Consider the following 18,354-nt stretch of genomic DNA (forward strand, 5'->3'; position numbering starts at 1 on the left):
AAAAATTGAATATTGTTATTTGGTTTCTCGGTATATTAGTGGTAATAATATGAAAATCGAAAATTATTATATTCATTAATCCACGAAATCAGTAACAGATCCAAACAAAGATTCATGAACCGGTAAAAATATAATCAACTGTGAAACATATTCATGTTAGATTTGTTCAAAAAAACGTTCATTGAGGAGCTTGTTTTCTGAAACATATGCAGATTGGTTCATGAAAATGTTCATTGAGGAACTTGTTTTATGAAACTTTTGGGGATGAACTTGTTGCGTAATATAATATTGTTGCATAATCTTGTTTTCTTATCAACAATATTTGATGAAATTGTTTCATTTTTTTTTTTTTTTTGGATGATTTTGTTCACTTAATGGTTAACAAAACATGTAATGGTAAATGCATTGACTCTATGAAACGTGTTCGTATTGGAAGAAATTGGCTGATGAAATAGGTGCATAAAGAAAGTGAAACCATTTCATAATTGTTAAGAAAATGTTGTGTAATTAGCCAAACAGTGAAGCAATTTCATTATTTCGATGAAACGGATCCATCTACCAATAACATGAAAATGACAAATTTCTCATTAGGCATTACGTTGATTAGTGTATTGATGAAACCGTGAAACCATGTTGGATTGCAAAACTTTTGTCGATGAAATGGGTGCATAACGATAGAGAAACCATTTCATAATTATTAATAACATGTTTAATTAGCAAACAATGAAACCATTTCATAATCAGATTGAAACAAATTTATCTACCGGAAACTTGAAAATGACAAATGTCTCATCTAGCATTATGTTGATTTGTGTATTGATGAAACTGTGATTTCTGTATATATTGATATACTGACACCAACATATTCACACCACTTGTGGCAGTTTTAACTGATCACTATTTCCGTGGACCGTATTGTGTCATTCAACATGCAAGAGCGTTGAACTCATGAGGAAGCGTGGGAGTGCAACTGGTATGTGTGAGTTTCCATGTCATTTAACATATGGATGGACGTGTTGATACTATCTAGCGTAACATGAACTTGTATCATCTTGTCAGGTGCGTTCTGAACTTTATTTTTTGTATACAACCATTTAAATACATATGTATTTTTATCTCGTAACATCGATATATGAAAATCACGCATTTTGATGGCTTTGCTTCATGATTTGACCTACAATATGATGAGATGTATAATGACCCTTATGAGAAGTATGTGAATGCTACATAGATCTTGATATATGCATGAAACATCAAACGTGATAAATGCATCATGCAAACCAATAGCCTTCTAGTGTGAACTGTGTTTCTGTAGTCTGCTGTTTTTATGTTATCTACGTAAAATGATCGTTCCAGTAAGGTTCAATTTTTGTAGTGACGAACATGTTATATATTTGTGTAATATCGTGAATTGCATCTAGGTTTCATATACTGTATCTGTGGGATCGCTACATGTTAGAAACATAATGAACACATACCTTTTAATGACTTCGTAGTTCAATGTATTTAAGTATATTCATTCAGACGGAGTTCCTTCCATCCCCGAAAAGTTGATGAAACCGTATAAGATATATTAAAAAAAATATAAAATGTACATAACGTATCAATAACACTAATGGCACTAACAAATAACATCAACTACTGATTCAAGCAAAACACTGAGATCAAGTTCAAGCTGTTTAACAAATAAAGCCACATGAACAATATGTTTCGATAACGCCGACTTATTAGAACAAAACGATAAGAATTCTAAATACTTGTCATCTAACTAATCTATCAATTCTGGGCAATTACGTGAGTCATGACCACTACGTTGTCCACACGTTACACATTTTCGTTTAGCCTTTTTGCAATTAGTTTGCATTTTCTCAGATACACTTACCAGCCTCTTTCCAGTTCCACAACCTTTGTTCCTTATTCCAGATGGTGGTAGAATGTCCACCTTATCAGGTATGGAAACACCTAGATGATCTCTAATCGCGTCCAACTTTTGTTGTGATGGGTCTTCGTATGGAACTTCCTTCTCTATATCAACCATGAATTTTTCGAGGTTACGCCCCAATCTATCTAATATAGATTGATCATTGTGGGCGATGCTTATTATGTCGTCGATCTTGGAATATACATCAATTATAGACTTTTCTTTCTCGGCGTTGACCTCCCCATAACGAACTCTTGCGGACTGTATCTGTACTGGAACTAACTCTTATTTCCATCGACGTAATACGTATTTTTCCGGAATGCATTCAACTTCGTCTTTTATTAGTACCTTGAACGCGTGACGACAGAGATACCCATTACGTGTAAATAGGTTACAATCGCATTCGACTGTGTTTGTTGAGTAATTACGGCCCACCTGTCATGAAAGAAGTTTCCAACAACATCAGTCAAGAAAAAAATAAATTATCATATAATCCTTTGTGTTGAGAGTTAGGGATAGGATACCAGATACGTGATGTTGTCAGCTGATTTCTTGGCCTTCTGGCTTATCACGAATGACTTGAAATCATCCCGGCATTCGACGGTCTCAATAACACAAAACCAAACAGCCTTCTTTATTTTCTTTTGGATGTCAAAAAACACGTTCCGACTGTATATGCTTGATGCATGACTTTCTAAGCGCAATGGAGTAACAAACTTGGGATTAGTCGTTCTCGTCACTGTTTCGTGAACAGATTGTCTGTATATTTGTTTTTCTATAGCTACGTCGTAATTATTAAGGAATTGCACCAAATCAAACCAGTACGATTCGTATCGGATCTTGATGTTGTTTTCATTAGCCCAGACATCGGTGTGTCCTTGTAATAGGCAGGAATCCACGAGTGTCGGATTTCATACATCTCTGTAAACCAAGTATCCCCGGCTAGATTGTATTTATCTATCATCTCATTCTAACGGCGTTCGAACTCCGATGGGCCAATATGAATGTTCCGTACGAGCTTGTTGATGACTTTATTGAACGTAGTATCATGATTTAGGGCGACACTAATCTGCGTCAACGAAGCTTCGGCATATGAAAGAATAACACAAAAAACGCATTAAATTAGATAGCATCGAATATATACTACTTACCTTTGAAGGGACCTTCTTCATAATGTGCCACATACATAGTCGATGCTTGGATTCGGTGAACTCCTTCGGAATAGCCTGTTTCATTGCAGAACATTGGTCTGTAATTACAAACACTGGTTGCTTCGCATGACACTTTAGAAAGGCCTTTAGAACCCACGTAAAGTTATCAATCGTCTCTCCACTTATAAGAGCGGATCCAACAACAACAGACGCCTTATGGTTGTCAACAGCCAAGAAAGGAACAAAAATCATTGCATGCCTGGAATACAAATAAAAAAATATGAGTATCTGATCGTAGCCATGTCATATGTCCGTTAAAATATCAAAGCTGATCAACTTTAAAGAACTGTATTGCAATTGGTGATCTTACTTGTTAGTGCGAAAGGTACCGTCGAACGATATGACATCACCAAATTCTTTGTAGTTAATTCTAGCAACTTCATCCGCCTAGAAAATTGCGCTCAACTCCTGCTCATTGCATTTATATTAAAAAAAAACCGGGGACAACATCACGTCTGTTTGATACTTTATTGATCAACATCGTCGCGTCCTTATTCGCAACACAAGCAACAACATCCCTCTTGAAATTCTTGAAGTCAATTTCAGAGATGCGAGTATGCTCAAATCCACCGTTCAATGCGGTYTGAATACGGTGAGCCCTCCTCGCGCCGACTTTGTAGCTCGAGCTATTTAGTACAGTTTTGAAATCTGTATACTTCATCTGTCTATTCTTCCGAGAGAAACGACGATCGTTATTATTGAACAATGCATGGTTATGTGCCTCAACGAACTCATATATCTCGTAACAAGCCCTATCCTTTGTCAAATGGATTTTTATGCAAGCATTACAACCACAACGTTTGATGTTTGTATTATGGTATCTCCTCTCACCCGGCTGCATGTACAACGAATCAAAATCCTTCTTTTTTGGATTTCCCTCCCTACTGCAGACAAACCACCTAGTTTGAATTTCGCCATGCTTGTTCGTCTTTTTTACATGCATGCGAACATCAAAGCCGGCGTTGTCCGCATAAGCCCTGTACGTCCTTTCTACTTCATTTATAGTCGCATATTGTGCTTTCATATTTGGATTAAGCGCGTCATTGACCTTCGGGATAAAAAACTTTATTCTTTCTGAACTCTCTCCTATGTCATAATCAACTTCTTGTTGTGAAGAAGTTATGCTATCAAGATATGATGGGAAAAAGTAGTTAGGCTGTGGTATTAACGTTGGTATAACAATAATTGAATTTACCAGATCAACAAGCAGGTAGGTAAAGAGAAACTCCAAACAACTTGAAAAAAATATCTTACTTGATTTGTCGAACATACCTCATTATTACTACTGTCTATAAATAGGTAATGTAATCCGATATGACCATTTATGTTACAGGTACAACATGATGCATTTTTCAAAAATACCAGACCAAGCTAAGGTTGTCATGACATGTTGACATATATCATAAAGAAAAGAGTTTGAGGTAATATGCAACTACCTTTTGTTTTGAATAATCTGTGAAAATGAGAAAAGTACGTGGGCATATGCATCCACATGAACAACGACATGACATACTACCACAACATCCTGTGAACACATCTGCATCTCTTGACGTTGTGAAAATGTTCACATAGAGGTGTGCTCGACGAATATATAGCAAATATGAACATATGTACAACTTATGTTCATATGTCGGCCCTGCGTATCGTGTGAACAACATCTGTGTGAACGACCACAACATTTGAATGTGTAAACGACCACAGCCGCTGATCACATGAACACATGGAAACATGGAGACAGCGAAAATTACAACTATATTACAAAGCATATTTAATATACAATGTATGTCTTATTATCTCCTGACATTGTTTCATATTTTGTAGTATGTTTTTTGAACATATGTAGGACCAGATATTGCATCAGATTCTTGGACGATTTCAACTATATTACAAAGCATATTTAATATACAACAAAGGTAATGGTTGTTCATTTAAACAATATACATGAAATACTAACCACTTACCAATCGGAACGCTTTGATCGTCTTCTTCATCATCGGGAATCGTGTTTCGACCGTATTCATATCTGGAATCAAGTTTATCGTTTTCATTATTCTGAAATTCTTTTACAATAGGATTATCCATGTATCTTGGACGAAACGAAAATCTTCTACACTTAGACAACCAATTTCAATATCTGTAGAACATCACTTGAAATCAAGAACATGAACATGAAATAATAAAGAAATCAGAAAAATCTCATGATTAATTAGAGGTATCTTTTAAGATTTGTAACACCCAATTAATTATTAGGGGGTTACAAAAAGGTTAAATTACCAAATTACCCTTATCTTTAATTTATAAATTAGATTTGAACCTAAAGTCAAGAAAGAATGTGATTGGTTGGTATCGGTTCACATAGTTTGCACAATATGGTTGGTTTCTATTTGAACCAACCTCTATATATATATATATGCGTAGGTAAAGGATTGTATGAGGAGAGTTAATGTGAGAAACGTAAGAAAAAATCTACATCTTTGAATGCACATTAGAATGAGGGCAACGAGATGCATTGTATCAGTCCTCGTATCAAGCGTGATTCATGGTGGGCTTTGAGATTAAAAGTGATCAAAGGTCCAGATTTCTTCTTAAGTTTCTCATCTTAACCTCTCTTCTCACACGATCCTTGACACACACATATATATACATACATACATATGTGTGTGTGGAGGTTCAAACGAGAACACCTTTATCATATGTGATAATACACGTGAGAAACCTAGCGGTGTGTAGACGACTTGGCCCACAACCTAGGTTGCGTCAAAGGTCGTCTACGTCTCTAATTTAGTATCACATATGTTGGATCTTAGTATCACATAGAGAATACTTTTATCACATGTGATAATATACGTGAGAGGGTCTAGTGGTGTGCGTACGACTTGGCCCGCAACCTAGGTCGTGCCAAACATCTTTCACATCTTTAATTTAGTATCCTGTTTATCATATGTAATAGAATATAGTATCATATGTAATTGATTATAGTAGATTCTCATAAAATGAATCTTATATACAAGAAAGAAAATGCATGATGCGATCAAATTACGAAAAGACTTGAAGCAATCATGACTTTACACCAATCTAATGAAGGGCTAAATCAAAACAATGGCAATTTTGTAAATAATAAGAAAAATCCAAGCCATTTTTTAGAATGGTAAAATTTATTTAAGGGTAAAATAGCAAATAGAAAACGAGATTCTCTAATTAAATGAAAAGATTCACGTCCAAACTAAAATGTAAAATTAAAGGATCTTTGCTCTATTGGTATGTGAGTTTTTGGTTTCTTAGGAGGTTAGGAGTTCAAACCTCATTAAATATGATAAAATGTGTGAGTTTATTTGTTCTATTTATCGTATATAAATATTATATACTTTAAAAAAATATTATATTAAAACAAGTAAATCATCTAAATCTAATTTCAAGACTCGCGAAACACTAAAGGGTTGTTTGACAGTTGTTGAATGGTTTGGTGCAAAATGATTAAAAAGCTCTCATGATATAGTGCAAAATGAATTATAATTGTTTGGTAATTATTTACTATGAAATTAGAACGCCGAATGGTTAAGGGAGATCCAGGATACAAAATCATTCAGAATGTTTTAGAACCATTAAGAGGCAAAAAAAAAATTGCCAAACAAGATTCACCTTTTAACGATTCAAAAGTTACCTCTTAATAAAACTATTAAGAGATAAATGAACAACCCCTATCCCTATTTTTCATCCATATCTTTCTCCACTACACCCTCACCACTTCATCTCTCTCTGTTGAAATAATCCATAATGTTAGGGTTTTATTTGTAAATCTGAATTCAATAGAGATTTATGTTTCTCATATGTATGCAATAATCAAAAGGGGGTGTCTAATTGATTTGAGCTTGAGTTCCAAATATTAGAAAGTGTCTGGAGGTCTCATATACGAATCCAAGGAGGAATAAAAATTTTCTTACGGCCACGAGGCTTAAATGTGTTGACTCCGGGATATCCACAAAACGGTTGGTTGTCTTGAAATTAGTCGGCTTGCATAGCTGGTTGAATATCTAGGTTAATAAAAAAAACTTGATTCAATAAGATTATCCTTAATTGCGTCTTTTCTTTTTGTATTTCTCATATATGAATTATCACGTCTAAGAATAAGTCCATGTTTATATATTATCACATGTGATAATAGATTCGCGTATTTACACTATAATTTTTTATATGGCCAATAGGTATTGACGTCTATATATAATCACATGTAATATTGCATATTAGAGTAAATTATGATTTTCGTACTTGTTGCTTGTAAATAATTTATATTTTTTTCCCTGTGGTTTAAAAATTGTGATTTTCATATCTATAATTTGCAATTTATTATTCTTTTCATCCCAAGACTAATTCCTACTTTCAAGTACAGTAGACCACAGTAAAGGATTGTAAATCACAGGGACCGATATAATAATAAATTGTAAATCATAAAGATGAAAACAACAAAAAATTACAAATTATAAGGATGAAAACTGCATTTTCTAAACCATAAAAATGAAAATCACAATGTTTAACAAACCATAGAGACGAAAAATGTAATTTACTCTTTATATTAGCAACATATTAACCTTTGGTATTATAACATCTGATATATTTAATAGATCCACATTTACTTTTACAAATATCACTATTAAATAAAGGGGTTTTATCAAGAAATTTTCTGACGGATTTTTTGTCGAAAAATTATTGTCGGATTTCTAACAGATCCTAAAAAGATAAGAAAATCAACTTTTGTTAACTTCTGTAACAAATATAACCATAGATTTTTTTTTAAAATTAAACTAATTTCGATTAATTTATCGACGGATTATTTATTTATTTATTATTTAAATAAGCTCTCATAAATCTGTCACAATAGGGTCCAATTTTTTATAAAAAAAACTAATTAATATTAATTAGTTAAAATTTATGGCAGATTTTCGATGAAATTTAATTAAGTATTATCCGTCGATACTCTGGAAAAATCGTTTTTTAAAAGTTGCCGACGGATTGAGGATCCGCCAGAATTTTCTAGAAAAAAGTTTTTTTTTTAACATTTTCTGGAAAAAATATTTAAAAAACCATTTTCAAAAGTTTTTGACGGATGCGTGAATCACCGTAAGTTTCAAAAAATGTTTTTCTTTAAAAACATATTCTGTAAAAAAGGATATTTTAGAAAATAAATTTTAGAAATTTCCGACCGATTGGAGATACGACGACCGCCGGATTTTCTAGAACATATTTTTTTTATTTTTCTTTTAAAAACATTTTCTGAAAAAAAATTTAAAAATAAAAGCAAAATTCGTAAAATAACAACCTATTTTTACAAATTTTCTTATTATAGTATTATATTTTTAATTTTTTTTAWTTATAGCATTGTACTTTCAAATATTTTTTATTAGGGCATCGTACTTTTAAAAATTAACCGTTATAGCATTGGTTAACTTTTTAAATTAAATTTACTCATTATATCAGGTTTTTTTGTCATCACATTGTCCACGTAAGCTCTCTACATGTACGATTGTGCTGACATGACATTTCTTATTATAGTATTGTACTTTCAGAATTATTTTATTATAACATCATTAATTTCTATTATAACATTGTACTTTTTAATTTTAATATTTTTATCATTTAAACATTGTAAATTTAATCAAATATGTTTACTAAAAATTATAATATCAGAAATTAAACATATTGAAAAAAGATCACTATTTCACGAATAAAAAACCATTCGTTCATTAAGTTTATCGTAAATTTCATTGCTTACTTTGTAATACCAAAAACTAAACATGTGTAACATCTTAAAAAAACTCATCCTATTCAAATTCGTCTAACAATGATATTTAATCAAGTGGAACCGTCTTGTCACAATTACTATCTTCTCCATCTTTCTCAACAACATTTTTCCGTAGGTTGTTTAAAGTTATTCTTTCATTTGTCCTTTTTTTGGGGATGAGCTTTGGTCATGATTCCACTTGAGATGGTTATGTTTAAATTAATGAACAAATTAGTATGCAATTGATATATAAAATGTATGAAACTCAAAGATTTCACGTTACCTTTTCAACACCCCTTTTTGAACCGGTTCCGCCTCGTCTATCCAATGTTATAACGGGTAAATTTTTGAAAGTACGATACTCTAATAAAAAATATTTTGAAATTATATCGTTGTAATAAAAAAAACTGAAAATACAATACTATAATAAGAAATTTTGTAAAAGTAATTTGCTATTTCGCACATTTCCCATGTGTAACAGATTATCCTATGTGGTTTCCATGTCATTTTAAGTTTGACACGTCAACAAAGAAAAACTTGTTCAAAAGGCAGCATGTTACCCAATGCTATAACGGACAAAATTTTGAAAGTACGATACCCAGTGGCGGACGTAGAAAAATATATTGTAAGGGGCATAATATAAGATAAAATAATAATTAACTTCAATTTCATACAATAATGATAAAAAGTTACATTTTACAACTGTGCCCTACGACTCTTCGTCTTTTGAAATTGAGTAATTACATCATCATTTGAAACTGCGAGAAGTGCTTCTTTTTCTATAGTACATATCATTGCAGCATTAAAAAATTCATCACTGATTTTGTTGCGCAAATTTGACTTCACAATCTTCATAGCAGAAAAACATCTTTCGACTGTTGCGGTAGCAACTGGCAAAACCAAAGCCAACTTCAATAACTGATATACTAGAGGATAAGTTTTATGCTTTTTTGTTTCCACTAGCAATCTAGAGAGCTCGGCAATACCACTCAAATTGGCAAATCTTTCATCCTGACGCACAATCAAATAATACATGTTAAGTTGTTTCTCAAGAGCGATCATTTCCATATGACTAAAATCTTGAGGATACAACTCACTCAACTTCAATAAATCTGATACACTGAACTGCGAAAATGAATCGCATGGACTCAAAGCTGCTATATTTTTAAGAAATTCAGTACTTACCTCACTAAATCGATCCCCAAACTCTTAAATTTGCATGTCCACAACAGTGTTGAAAATATCAAATTTGTAATAATGACAATTGGTGATGCTGGTCCTTTGTCTTCCGTTTTTTGAATAACGGTCTTCCATATCCAAAGCTTTAATACCATTTGCTTCACAAAAAGAATACATTTTCTTCAAAAGTGGATCAAAACCAGTTTCTCTAAATTGTTGCAATAGTTGTTTGGTTCCTCTTATCAATGAAACCGCTTCCAAAATATCTTGGTCCTTTTTTTGAAGAGCCCGTGACAACAAGTATGTGACCTCTAAAATATGAAACATCAAACGCAAATAAATCACGAAATCAAATGTCTTCAAATATGCTAAAATACCAGTTGCTTGAGTGCGACTAAAGCCATTATCCCCGTCCTCTTCAACATACTGGAGCACTTCAACAACATTTGGAAACAAAGCAATCAAGCTCAAAATGGTTTTGTAATGAGAACCCCACCATGTATCTCCGRCTCGTATAAGAGAAAGCTCTTGGTATTTCCCTGTTCCAATATCAATTTCACACTTACCAATTGCTTCTTGCACTTTATCTTTGTAACTTTGTCGAAGCATGTCTTTACGCTTGCAATAAGCATTCACCACATTGATCACCATTCCTAACATATTAAAAAAAGTTCTCAACTCCGTCATGTTTATTTGCAACCGCCACAATAACTAATTGAAGTTGGTTAGCAAAACAATGGATATAATATGCTGAGCTATTTTCATTCAAGATCAAGGCCTTTAATCCATTGAACTCACCGCACATATTGCTTGCTCCATCATAACCTTGCCCTCTTACTTGTTTCAAACTCAATCCATGTTCAACAAATAAAGTATCAATGGCAGATTTAAGAATTGAAGAAGATGTCCCCGTCACATGAACAATACCAAAAAATCTCTCCTTAACAATACCACGTGCATTAACATATCCTAAAACCACCGCCATTTGTTCCTTCTTAGAAACGTCACTAGACTCATCAACTAGAAATGAGAACACATCATCACCAACTTCTTTACGAATGGAGTTGAGTATTTGATTTGTAAAACAAGCAGCAATATCTTTTTGAATACTTGGAGACACCATTTGATTATTCTTTGGAGCATTTTTTAATATAACTTTACCTATATCCTCATTGCAATCACCAATTAAGGCTAATGTTTCTAAGAACATGCCTTTAGAAATAGATATTTCAGATTCATCGTGACCACGAAAGGTCAATGCATTCTTCAACAAGAATCTACAAGCCTTAATTGAAGCATTTAATCGTATTCGGTGCTCATTCTTCTCCTTCTCAGTTTGCTTATGAAAGGCAACGGCGATAGATCGATCGTGGCTCATTAGATCCTCACATTTCTTAAGTGCTCTATTGTGAAAACTATTAATGTCGCCAACATGAAGACCAAGTCTCTCCATTTTATTCCAACTGTTAAAGCCATCTGTTACAAAAGCATCACTCCCACATTATCCTACGTAATGATCTCTAAACAAATAACAACACAAACAAAAAGCTCTATCGTTTTTACACTATACTCCAACCAATTAGCGTATTGATCAAACCAAGCCGGACAAAAACGTCTTCCTTTACTCCCTACATATTTTTTTAGAAATGCATGACCTCGTGGTTGACAAGGTCCTTTAAACAAGTATTTTCTCCTTATTTCATCCCTTTGATTAGGATGATATTCCGAAATCTTTTTCCTATCGGCTGGATCCCAAGGAAGATCGTTCAAATCAATTTCGTAGGGCATCGAAAGAGCGAAACTCGATTCAGGTGTTGATGCTTTCCTTTTAAAAAATCTTTCCATTTTTTCTAGCAATAACAATAATAAGATAAAAATCAATGGTTTATCTTTCTCAATAGTGTTATTTCCATTTGCCTACAAAATTGCAAAATTAACTTAACATTTCCATTTTCCTACAAAATTGCAAAATTAACCTAACATTTCCATTTGTCTATAAAATTGCAAAATGAACCTAACATAAAGCATTTACCAAAATACCAAACAATGAAATTAAAGTCATTTAAAATTAAATATTAGAATTTAGAAATCAAAAAATTTACCCAAATTAACCTAATAGGTTGTAGCCGGCTACCGCACTCTGCACCACAAGAAGAAGAAGAAAAAGAAGAAGAAGAAGCAAGTTGCTGGCGCCTGGCGGGAAGAAGAAGAAGCAGGCTGTTGGCGGGAAGAACCGAAGAAGAAGAAGCAGTCCGCTGCCTGCACGCAACTCGCAAGGGACGAACACAAACTTGAAGGCAGAAGCATGAAGTGAATTGGTGTGAAGAGAAAGACCAAGGAGAGGGGCCTTCATAGTTTTATTGTTGGAGGTCCAACCAAATTAAATTATAAACTAAAAATAAATTGGGCTTTCTAAATTTTTTTTTTAGGGGCCCCGGACCCCAACAGCTTCCATTTACATCCGCCACTGACGATAACCTAATAGAAAATATTTTGAAAGTATATTTTGTAATAAAAAAAATTAAAATTACAATGTTATAATAAAGAATTTTATAAAATTAGGTTACTATTTCATACATTTTACCTTAAAAATAATTTATAAAAGTCTCCGATGAATTCAAGATACAATTGGTTGAATCCCATGAAATTATTTCAATCTATGGGAATTTAAAAAAAAACGTTTTTTTTTTTTGTTTTTCTTTAAAAAACATTTTCTCAAAAAAAATTAAAAATGATTTTTTTAAGAGATTCTCTAGAAATGTCTTAAAACTAGGAAACATGTGGTGAGTATTTAATAAAAAAATTTGTGGTGAATATTTAATAAAAAATTTAATTATTTTGTGGTGAATATTTAATAAAAAATTGTATTTTTTGGTTTTTTTTTGCATTTTTTATATATAAATATTTATTCTTATTTTTTTAACGTACTACATATATTGGGACAGATCTAAACAAAAATGCTAACCATTTAATAATACAACCCAAAAACTAGGAAACATGAACAACACAAAAACATAAAGGGACTGTTTACCAAATTTTCTATTAAGTCTTGTATGGATAAATTTGTCTGTCTGGATAAATTTGACTGTCTGGATAAATTTGGGTTGCTGTTTACTTTTCTATCTGAATCAACAGTCTGAATAACAGAAATGACCAATTTACCCCTGAGGATTAACTATGGGCTTCACCCGTTTGTTCCATACCTATAACGAAACAAAACAAATATCGAGTTGCTTCATTATTTGCTGTTAAACAAGCTGCTGTTAAACAAACCCAGAAATATCGAGCATAAACCCAGAAATATCGAGCACCAATTGAGACTTCATAGCATCCTCTAGTTCGCACCATTCCTGTGATACTTACAAAGAAATTAGTTTCAATACCTCAAGAGAAGAAATCCCTGTGAATAATGAAACATGAAAACGATGAACCTTGTTTGCAACAAAGGCAGAGTACTTCTCATTAGCAATTTCTTCACAGCGCACAGTGGCCACCATCACCTGCAGAAGCATCAAAAGCAATAACACACAGAATAAACATGGAATATTCTTGAAGCTTCAAAAGGAGTCAAGGTCTCGATTCTCCTTGATAACTTTCCAGATCTGTTATGCACTAAAGGAAAACCCTGAAGCAGGAACAACTCCCTTCCGATCACCAGCAAGCCGTCCAGGTGCAATAGAATGGTATAATCGTTGCCTCAAATTGGCAACCTTATATAACAAAAATATGTAATTATAAGAGAGACTTGATTTGAGGAGAAACTATTTCAGCCGATTAGGGTTCTTGAATGAGAAGATTGGAGGAGAAGATTGGAAGAGAAGGGAGCGACTTGGAGGAGAAAAGAGAGGTGTGGGGTTGAAGGGTAAGGCAGGTCTTTTTTGTGGCTTAACGTGGACAACTCCTGGTACCCATCTGTGCGAATAAGCCCATGGCTGGGCGAATAAGCCCGAAGTAAACACCTTAAAATGGTTGTGCGAATAAGCCCATTTATCCGGTAAGCTCATTAAGCCATAAGTAAACAGGTCCAAAGTAATAAATGTACATAAGTTAACCAAAAACCGGTGAACAGCTGCTGTTAGGGCTGTAAACGAACCAAACGAACACGAACGGAGGCTTGTTCATGTTCGTTCGTTTAACTTAACCGAACAAACGAACGAACACGAACGGTAAACGAACGAAAATCTTTGTGTTCGTCTTCGTTCGTTTAGAAATCAGGTGTGTTCGTGTTCGTTTGTTAACATGCTAAACGAACGTAAACGAACGAACATAAACGAACGGGCTAAACGAACATAAATAAATATTATTTGAATTTAAAGTAAATAAACAAAAGATTATATATTAAATTTAGTATATAAATGAACATAAACGAACGAATATAAACGAACGGTAAATGAACGAACGTTCACGAACATAAATGAATGAACGAGACTCTTGTTCATGTTCGTTCGTTTAACTAAACGAACAAAAAAAATTGTTCATGTCCGTTTATTTATTAAATAAACGAACTTCCCACCGAACGGTTCACGAATAGTTTACTGAATGTTCGGCTCGTTTACAGCCCTAGCTGCTGTACCTTAACGTATTTTGGGAAGAACCAGCTAGTTTTCGGTTTAAGGATGAGTCGAGAGGGTTTCAAAGTTTGGATTTTTTTAATTTTGCTTTTGTTTTTACTTTTCATTTGAAAAGGGAAAAAAATATAAATAAATTAATAATTAAACAATGAAATGGAATGTAATTGTTGAACAAACTCGACAAGAAATAAATACATGACCCAAATGCAAATCTTCTTTTATTAAGCTGGATATTTAACCCGTTATGCGTACCGACTAATCCCAAAACGACCACATACTTTGCTCGTAACCTGGAGTCACCGTATTTGAACCTCCATGGCCACAAATGGATTTTTGTTCCTTCTTGGATTTGAACCTGAGATCTCCGGACACTTTTGACCTTTGGAGTCAAGTTCAAACCAATCAAGCACCGTTCTTGTAGTTTCAAATGCAGATCTTTTTGGGTTAAGATAATAGAAATGTTGAGAGAGTAGGGCAAAGAAGAACACATGCATCTGCTGTTGACAGGGTCGTCCCTGGGGAAGGGCAGCACGGGCGCCCGCCCAGGGCCCAAAAATATCAGGGGCCCAAATTTTTCCCTTAAAATATATAGTAGTCTAAGGTGGCGTTTGTTTTTTAAGAGGTGCTGAAGTCTGAAGTCTGAATTCACTTCTGAATTTTAAGAGGTGGTGCTGAAGTCTGAAATCTGAATCAGTCAGACTGTTTGTTTTTACGTCTGAAATCTGAATCAATTCATTTCAATTAAATTTAACTGAAATATCCAATCATTTAAACGAAATTGGTGTTCAAACGATCCAAGCTCACAATGGAAATCAGAAGTGGAATCACTGTTAACATCATGAACTTGATTATGATCGTTTCCAATGCCTAATGTTTTTCCATTTCCAATGAAGGAAAAGGGAAGATTGAAGAACCCTAGCTGCTAAGGAACTGAAAGCCCTTGTTTACGCTTGGTTGGTTTAAATACCCATAAATGGTTTGGATTTCTGAAGATGGAGATGGAAAAACATTAGGCATCTCGCAACACTGCCCTAAAATTGACTTGTAATCGAATCCTTCCAATGGCAACCCTAACAACGACCTCCCCGTCGTCCTCTCCAACGCCTGCTATCGAATCGAAGCAGCCCTAAGGCAGTCCCCAAATAATGGCGGAACATGGCGGAGGGTAGGCGAGAGCTTGAGGCGACGCGATTAAGAGGTTTTTAGACTGCATTTTACCTCTAAATAATTCAGATGAAATCAGATGTTCTAAGCACTTAATTTAAAAAAAAAAACAAACGCACTTAATCCCTCAATGTCTGACCGATTCAGACATAAGAGGCAATTAAGTGCTTTTTTTTTGAAAAACAAACAGCACCTAAATGAATTTAGTAAATTAAAGAAACCAAAAAATTGTAGCATATAATAAGAGAGAAATAATTTAGTAGATAATAAGGACCCAAAAATATATCAACTAATTACATTGGAGAAGAAAGAAAAAAAAATTGTCATTCATTATATGCTATTGTTTATTGCCCCTCTAATTTTTTTTTATCTCCAACAAGGTCCAATGATGTTGGATATTGCTATCTCTATATTCTTGACTATTTTCGTGCTTCAATAATTCAACGTTAAGATCATGTGCTTGTTATTGCTATATATTTTTGTTAGATAGTTTTATCAATTTCTATTTTTATTGACTATTGCTATTTGGTTATGTTGTTTTAATTGTTTTTGTTGACTATTGTTATCTATTTTTGTTTCTACATAAAATATTTTACTTTTTTTTTGACAATTAATCTATTGTTATTATGATTTATGACGTGTTTCATGGTTTTGTGATTAATCAATAAATTTTTTCTACTAGATGTATTTAGTAATGTCTTTTATATATGTCATATTCCATAAACTTTTAATATTAACATCTTATTTTAGTTGAGCAAAAAAAAAAAAAAAAATAGAATTTAAATATTTTCATCAATTGTTTGACTTATGTATCTTTCATTGGGATTTCACCACACCACAAGATTATATTTAAATGCTCAAACAATCATTTGTTGACCTTGCATATTATATGTTAATTCATTATTTATTTTTACTAGATCCCAATGGATCATTTTTTCTTTCATATTCTTATTGATTTTCATTTGTCTACTTGTCGATATTACCTTGATAATCTTCTTTATTATTAATCTCTCATTGACCTCACGATTATTTCATTAACACGAATTCTCTTTTTGTATCAAAATAACACATATTTCTTGTTATAAAATAAAAAATTCTTACTTTTTATAAAAATTTATCAACCATAGTTTATATACTCTTGGTTTAAAATTACCTAATAAGAAGTACGTAAATTTAAGTACACTTTTATATATCTATAATAAAGATAAATAAGATTTATTTACTCAGTAAATTATTAACATTTCTTGTACTCAATTTTATACTAATGAAAAACATCTATTGATTTTTTTTTTTTTGTATTTACCGCAGGTCACTACAAGAAAAGTGAGTTTTGACGATGCGCCTTTTAGCGATGACATGTGTCACAAGTTATAGCGACAACATGTTTTTGTTATATACTATTTTCAATGATAAACGGACTTTTAGCGACAACAAAAGTTGTTAAAAGCCTTGTTTCTTGTAGTGGGACTTCTGTTTTTATGTTCGCCGAGGACCTAAAACATGTCAGGAACGAGCCTGGATGTTGAGCAATCAAAGAGCTCTGATATGATACTAAAGCTTACAAATGGTGTATGTGTGTTTTGATTGGGTATTTGTTTCTCAACTAAAATGACAAAATGTAATTCACCAAATCCTCAAGTGATGTGTATGATGAACCTCCTTTCTTTAGGCAAACCTTTACTTTCTCCTTCAATTTCAGGACTCGATCCTTCATTTCAATCCCTTCTTCATCAACCATCACTCTCTTTATTGAACTTTCAATCCCTCCCCTCTCCAACCCATTTTCCAGTTCTACCCCAATCTTCCAAACATCGCTTACATATCTTGCATTCACTGGTTGATCACCGAAACATGGCGCACAGATCATTGGAACCCCTTCACAGATGCTCTCTATCGTCGAGTTCCATCCATTATGAGTCAGAAATCCTCCGATTGCAGGATGAGCCAATACCTCTTGTTGTGGAGCCCATTTCACAATATACCCTCTTCCTAGTGCAATTCTCGCCAAAAACCCATCTGGCAACGGTTCAAGCCACTCGGAACCCCGTATGGACCCTGGTCTAACCACCCATAGAAATGGTTGCTTGCTATTAGCCAAACCCCAAGCCATCTCCAAGAACTGGGATTCTTCAATCATGGCTAGACTACCAAAACTAACGTATAACACAGACTTGTGTGGGTGGGTGTCCAACCATGAGATGGATGTTTGATCTTCGTCTAGGAGGCTGCTTGATGGTGATGTTGGGAAGTATTTGTGAAATGGTCCGATCATGAAATGTGGCTTTTGGAAACCACGACTTATTAGTGTGGATAGTTCCACTTGTTCCAGATCTTTGAATGTGTTCCATATCACGGCTTGTGCTCTTTTGGTTCCTTGGACCATGAGTTCCAATAGCTTGCATGTCTCCACCGGCTCACTCGTCATGAACTTCGGTAGGTCTTTCACTTTAAGTGGTTCGAGTCCCGGCACCAATTCTTCCGACTTCATTTCTACATGAAATCAATTCCATGTCAAATAAAAATTGATGGGTG

At 33.6% G+C, this 18,354-nt stretch overlaps 3 protein-coding genes across 3 annotated transcripts; all 3 read right to left on the reverse strand.

The window, feature by feature from the left end:
* Positions 1 to 1,621: 1,621 nt before the first annotated feature.
* LOC112508721 (protein FAR1-RELATED SEQUENCE 5-like) lies at positions 1,622 to 5,214 on the reverse strand. The gene is made up of 10 exons (XM_025113431.1): positions 5,094 to 5,214; positions 4,405 to 4,421; positions 3,599 to 4,288; positions 3,443 to 3,519; positions 3,073 to 3,331; positions 2,897 to 2,990; positions 2,446 to 2,798; positions 2,270 to 2,356; positions 1,883 to 2,188; positions 1,622 to 1,675 (listed from the first exon to the last, which is right to left on the reverse strand). Exons 1-10 carry the CDS (start codon positions 5,212 to 5,214, stop codon positions 1,622 to 1,624), a joined length of 2,058 nt encoding a protein of 685 aa, XP_024969199.1.
* A 4,390-nt stretch (positions 5,215 to 9,604) lies between these two features.
* On the reverse strand, positions 9,605 to 14,975 carry LOC112508722. Its single transcript, XM_025113432.1, has 8 exons — positions 14,970 to 14,975; positions 13,519 to 13,587; positions 13,361 to 13,437; positions 12,200 to 12,346; positions 11,249 to 11,550; positions 10,886 to 11,107; positions 10,465 to 10,740; positions 9,605 to 10,062 (listed from the first exon to the last, which is right to left on the reverse strand). Exons 1-8 carry the CDS (start codon positions 14,973 to 14,975, stop codon positions 9,605 to 9,607), a joined length of 1,557 nt encoding a protein of 518 aa, XP_024969200.1.
* Positions 14,976 to 17,380: 2,405 nt separating this feature from the next.
* On the reverse strand, positions 17,381 to 18,310 carry LOC112510087 (UDP-glycosyltransferase 76B1-like). Its single transcript, XM_025115373.1, has one exon. The coding sequence runs from the start codon at positions 18,308 to 18,310 to the stop codon at positions 17,426 to 17,428; it is 885 nt and encodes a 294-aa protein (XP_024971141.1). The 3' UTR covers positions 17,381 to 17,425.
* Between the last annotated feature and the right edge of the window lie 44 nt (positions 18,311 to 18,354).

This window comes from Cynara cardunculus (assembly GCF_001531365.2).
Source record: "Cynara cardunculus var. scolymus isolate 2C chromosome LG 3, CcrdV1, whole genome shotgun sequence".
Taxonomy (NCBI): domain Eukaryota; kingdom Viridiplantae; phylum Streptophyta; class Magnoliopsida; order Asterales; family Asteraceae; genus Cynara; species Cynara cardunculus.